This window comes from Octopus bimaculoides, chromosome 16, assembly GCF_001194135.2.
Source record: "Octopus bimaculoides isolate UCB-OBI-ISO-001 chromosome 16, ASM119413v2, whole genome shotgun sequence".
NCBI lineage: Eukaryota > Metazoa > Mollusca > Cephalopoda > Octopoda > Octopodidae > Octopus > Octopus bimaculoides.
In genome coordinates, this window is record NC_068996.1 from 28,072,148 (window position 1) to 28,078,767 (window position 6,620).

At 34.0% G+C, this 6,620-nt stretch overlaps 1 protein-coding gene across 1 annotated transcript in view; it reads right to left on the reverse strand.

The window, feature by feature from the left end:
* Positions 1–6,620, reverse strand: part of LOC106879488 (proton channel OtopLc) — a 299,778-nt gene that overhangs the window by 79,679 nt on the left and 213,479 nt on the right. Inside the window, exon 3 of the mRNA XM_052973478.1 lies at positions 3,531–3,735. Within this exon, the coding sequence (XP_052829438.1) occupies positions 3,531–3,735 (205 nt within the window). The remainder of the gene's footprint in view (positions 1–3,530; positions 3,736–6,620) is intronic.

A 6,620-nucleotide genomic window follows, 5' to 3' on the forward strand; every position in this document is an offset into this window, starting at 1 on the left:
TAGATATATATATATATATATATATATATATACTTAGTGAGCGAGAGAGGGAGAGCTTCAACAACAGAGGAGAAAGAGAAAAAGTAAAATATATTCTTGAAGGTTGTTCAAATTCAGGAGTTAACGAAGGTTTAATTTTATTGTTTTTGCCTGAGGAGTTAAGGGATACACTTTTACCAACATTGCTGATAAGATTCTTTAAACTGCAGATGCAAATACGTTTCTTTTGTTTCGTGAATGGTTTGTTGTATGTATATGATTTGAAACTTAAGGTAACATGTACGAAGTGAACTGCCATTATATTAGCAGTTATACACACACACTAGAACAACAACTATATATACAAACATATCAGAACAACTATACATACATACATTTATACATACATACATACATGCATGCATGCATACATATATATATATATATATATATGCATACATACATACATGCATTTATACATACATACATACATACATACATACACACACACACACATACATACATTCATACATACATGCATGCATGCATGCATGATGCATACATACATGCATACATACATACATACATACATACATACATACATACATACATACATACATACATAATACTAGAACAACAATCATGAAATTCGTGGATTTTAGCATTGGTGCATTACTGGAAGACCAGAATTTTGGATGCACATGGCACATTTCCAAGCAATCAAGTATGTGAATTTCTTTTCTAGATAATCATTGTACTGAAGTATGGTTCCATTGAGAAAGGACATACAGTTTGTTGCATTTTCTCCCAGAACATGACATGGCAAAAGAGAAAGGACAACGGCTTCAGCTAACCAACACTGAGATATGTTATTACGTAAAGAGAGAAAAACAGAGATAAAAGTAAACTGTTTGGGTTATATTTCTAATGACCACGTAGACATGAACAGAAAGCATTATCAACATTTTAATCATATCAGTACCTCGCTTTCTTGGTGTCGTAGGCAAATTTTAAAGCTTCGTAGAAATCGCAATCAAAATATCCAGAACGTTGAAAAAGTTACTGCTTTGTTACGTAGTTAAAAATAAATGCTAGGTTTTCTTTTTTATCAATTTAAACTTCGCAGTTCTCTCCCTTGAACCTCTTGTCAAGAACTGTCTTCACTTCCTATTAATTTCTTTTCTCATGGGTGTGACTGTAATTGATTAAGTTTCTGTTTGACTAATTACAATATGTTAGCTTAAACTTAACTTTGTTCTTCGTGCATATGGAATCGTTGCGAAATTTTTCAGTCTTATTATTGTGAATTTCCAAATCAATGAATAATATTCACTAAAACAAAACCCCTTTAAGGAGTGGCTTTGACCTTCTCGAAAAGACATTTCTTTTTACGGGTGTATCTGAAACGGATTAAACATTATTTTTAGTTCACCACATTAAATATCTTAATTCTCTTACTTAACCAATAGCTCTTTAGTTTGTTTTAGCAATTATGACCTCAACCTCCAACAGTGCTCAGACAAATAACAGAGCTGAAACGATCAAACTATACAAAATACAATATATATTATTGTTAGTATAAACAGTTAAAATACTAGCACCAAGTGTGTGTGTGTTTGTGTGTGTGGTGTGCGTATGCGTGTATCTATGTGTGTCTGCATGCTTGTGTGTGTGTGTGTGTGTGTGTGTACGTCTGTCTATGAAGGGACGAAGAGTCAATGAAGCACATGTTTAGTGCTTGATGCAGTTGTTTCGGTGCCGGTGTAGTATGTGATCTAACTACATGTTTCAGGTATAGCTTGTGATCTACATTAATTCAAATGGTATAGTTTATGATCTACACCGGCTTTTTGATCTACATTTAAAATTCATCTATTTACTCGAAATGTAAAATTTCAATCTCATTTAGATGTGATTTGTTGGAAGATTTTAAGATCAAATGAGCAAAATCTCTTTATTGCATTTCTAAATGATATCCGTGCTGTATACAAATGGGTACAGTATACATATTTCTAATATGAAATAAAAATCAATAAAATTCTTTCCTTTTATTTTTTAAATAAAACCTTCACGAGAGTCAAACATAAAGGTTGTCCCTATTCTCAACGGATCATTGGGTTCAATACCACCAAAGCTGAAAAAACATCTGGAAACTTTAGAAATACCCTACAATCTAGGTGTATTGCAAAAATCGGCACTGGTACCGGCGGTCGACCGTATCGAAGGCTTTAGATTGATCCATATTGATCAGAGCCCCACCCATGCCAGCTTCTTTACCTACCCTGTCTCTGATGTACTGCATGAGGTAGAGGTTGTCATGGATGGATTTGATTGGGATGGTGCATGTTTGCACATCAACAATCAGTTCCTCGACGACAAGTGCCAATCTCTTTGATAACACTTTGACCCAAATTTGGAAGTTTGCGCTTAGAAGAGTTATGGGCTTAAATTTTTTATTTGATGCTTCTTGTTTGGGTCCTTTGTCATCAGTGTTACCGCTCCTCGACTCACAGAACTAGAAACTCTTGCGTTCTGCTGCGATTTGCTGTAAATATTTTCTGAGAATCTGTCAAAATAAGTCTGGAATATAAACGTAAAGTTCATAGGACAGACCATCCAAATCAGGCGATTTGCCCCAGCTCGTGCTACCCATTATTGCATCCCCGTATTTCCGCGTCTGTTGTCGGCATTTCGCAATGCTCCTCGCCTCTTGCCTAGAGTTGTTGCATGCCTTCGAAGTAGGCACTGAAATTCCAACAGATGCTGGATTAATCTAGCTTCAATGAAAAAAAAGTGATTTCTGTTTGTTAGGATCTTTATACTATAGTCACATGCACAAAGTAGGCCCGTTCACTCAGGTCATTCACTGAACTTTCAAATATTTACTGGTAGACAGCCCTTCATTCACTGCCAATACTTTCCTCTTCAACTGGTATTTGAAGAAATTGCTGAGTGTTTGATTTAAGATTTAAGTGCTTGATTTGCATACGGTCTTTACAACCTTTACCAAAATTATAACAAGTTACAGTAACAGGTTACCTTTTTTGATCTGTTACTTATTTCAGTCATTGGACCGCGGCCATATCGAGGAAATGCCTCGAAGGGTTTTAGTCAAGCAAATCAATACAGTACTTATATTTTGTTTTTAAGTCTGATACTTATTCTATCGGTTTTTTTGGCTGAACCGCTATATTACCAGCACACACACATACATGTATGTATATACGACGGGCATCCAAACAGTTTCCGTCTACAAAATTCACTCACGAGGCATTGTATAGCAAAGGACACTTAGGTAATGTGTCACATAGTTGGACTGAACCCGAAACATTGTGGTTGCAAAGCGATGGTCGCATAACCATGTCTTTGGTGAATAAATTTGGGAGTAACTTACACAAATCTCAAAACAAGAACTTTAGATATGAACTAGTGATAGTTTCTTTTAGGAAATGAGACTTGTGATTTTTCCCCCTCTCTCCTTGACAACAAACCTATTTATTCATACCACTTTTGAACATAAATATCAGTTAGAATTTATTCCATGGACTCACCTATATATTGAACCACTCTTTTCAGAAGGTTCATCCAAGACGTCATCAGGATTTTCTCCGGGCATTTTCTTCAGTTGAACTTGTGGACAATTACTATTGTATGGCTGAGTGGCGTCGGAACGATTGAATCTAGGATCGTTGACTATATAAACACCTGAGCGCATAGTTCGTGGACGGAAAGAACTGGGTGACCATTGAACAACAGCTGCAATAGACAAGACAATAGCATTAGATAGAACATACTTATGTCATGCATACATATATACATACATGCATTTATATGCATATATTTGTCTCTGTATCTGTATATATGTATGAATTAAAGCTAGAAAAAATTGACAATGGTAGCAGTGTTCTCTTTCCTTTTCTGGGTAGTTCAAAATGCTGTTAAAAAGGATAAAATTACAAATGCACATACACACGCACACTCATACAAACACGCAGGCATACTCACTCGCACACATACAGACACAGACAGACACACACACATGTAATGGTAAAGATGATGATGATGATAATGACGACGACGGTTGATTTTATTATTATTGTTATTATTATGATCACGATCATGATCATTATTGTTGTTGTTGTTGTTGTTGTTGTTGTTGTTGTTGTTGTTGTTGTTGTTGTTGTTGTTGTTATTATTATTATTATTATTATTATTATTATTATTATTATTATTATTATTATTATTATTATAAGAAACAGTATAGAGATAAATTACTTGTGAGAAAAAAGTAAGAACAAGATGGATTTATATTTTCTATGGGAATTGGAAAAGAAACCATTTCTATAGCTTAGTTATAATATCATGAATATCGGTGCGTTTCTGCGTATGAATACATATACCTATCTATGTTTGTACTTGTATATATATGTGTGCCTGTGTTTATGTGTATGTATGTATGTTGGCGTGTAACTTTTACTTTAATATTTTATTTAGACTGAGCAATAGGAACTAATGCTCATAACCTTTATAAAAACATTCACTGTGTTGTTTCATAATTTGTTACATTTTACTCATAATGTTGTTGTTTAGCTCCTGATCAGCCTTTGATCGGTAATACATCGATATTCACAGATGTTCTAACATTCACCACCCGTTTGTCTTTTTCTATGCATAGGAAAACATCTTACATTCTCTCAAGCGTGATTTCTGAGAGAAATTTGGCTGTTCTTTCTAACAGATTGAGTGACCGTATAGAAAATTTCTTCGAGAAAGCGATTCAGAGGTTGCAGGATAAATGTAATTCTTGGGATAAAAATTTGAAGTGTCCAGAATTGGGTTCCCTGACATAGAAAAGGAGCGAGGGACAGCGACATCATATGTATTTCTCGTTGCTTTTCGTGGTACGCAACTGGCTATGTAAGAAAAATAGAACGTTTCTGTAACAATGATAGAAAAGATAGAAATACAGTGTGGGGTGATGATTTTTGGTGGCTGTTAATTAAATTTGCGTAGCAGCTGCACTAAGCTATATACATACTTACACATTTATATGTATATGTGTATGTATGTGTGTATGTATGTGTGCGTGTGTATGCGCGTGCGTGTGTGTGTGTATGTATATATGTAGGCATGCATGTACGTACGCATGTACGTATACATCTGTGAGTGTGTAAGCATTAGTGTGATATGGGTCATGTGAGTCAAGATCTGTTCAGAGCTGAAATGGTTTCTGGTGCCGTAAAGGAAAACTGTATATGATTCGAGATACAGTTTTAGATGTAACATATATAATCGCTATAAAAGATCATCAGAGATCTACAGCAAAGGATTTGTAAAAACTGGGAAGTTTTTTTAATTATGTTATGTTCATTAAGAAAAAGGCGTAGTAATTAATATGTGTATTTTTTCTTGAAACTTCGAAGTAAAATTTTTTTAAATATCTTAACTTTTGTCGTAATTACTTTCTTCGGTAGTTAATATTCAAAGTTTATATATATAATAGCATTCTTTACTGTTACTAAATATGTTTTTCTTACACACACACACACACACACACACACACACACACACACACACACACACACACACACACACACACACACACACACACACACACTTAGTCATAAACACATATATACAAAGCCAGGCGTCTTTACAAATAAACTCGATTTTTTTCTGCAACTGAGGTTAGTCTTCATTTTTTTTAGATTAACATCAGTTCATCATGACTACTAATTAACAGCCAAATAATTATTACATAAAACTAATTAAGGATGATGCTCTAGAATAGCTGCTTTATCAGTGAATTCTCTAGCAGGAATATTTTCCAGGTCAACCGGTCTCAAGAATTTCTACAAGAACTGAGATGCCATAATTTCAACGTAACTCCAACCAATTCTCTTAAAAGAAAATAGACAATAACTATGTCAAATGCCGAACAATTAAATGACAGTAAAAAAAAAAAAGAGAAGAAAAAACATCCCTTATTAATATAATCCACCATTATCATTCTTTGTACTCATTTCACTCCACTTTCTAAACATTATTTTGCTGATTATGATATTTTTCATTTGAGTTTACAAACAAAAACGTTTTGTTTTAATTTTATTTATTTATTTATTCATTTAATTCTAAGAAATGTATCGGCAATGAGAAGTATGAATCGTTTAAGAGAAGTGGCATGGCAGAAACAGTATAATAATATATGAGACTGTAGTTATGATGTTAACTTATGTGGTTTCAGGAGCGGAAACTTGCGCAAAAATGTCGACCAATGCCCTATGAATGAAATTTGGTAAATGAAAACTGCATGGAAACCCATAAGAGACTGCCCCTGTTCTTCTCTGGTAGATATAATCCGCTGAATATGATGATGATGATGTGATGCTGCAGATGTAATGCTGACGTTGAGGCTTTGATAGAGATTTGTTGTATTTACAACTGAACATTATGTGTTTCTGTATACATGAATATACATATATCTATGCATATATGCGTGTGCATACACACACACAGATATACATGATGCATATATATGAAGATATATATATATATATATATTACATACAAAGATAAGAGGAATGACCACTGGTTTAATTGATTATTAATCAATTTCTACCCTTAATAAATGTTATATATAT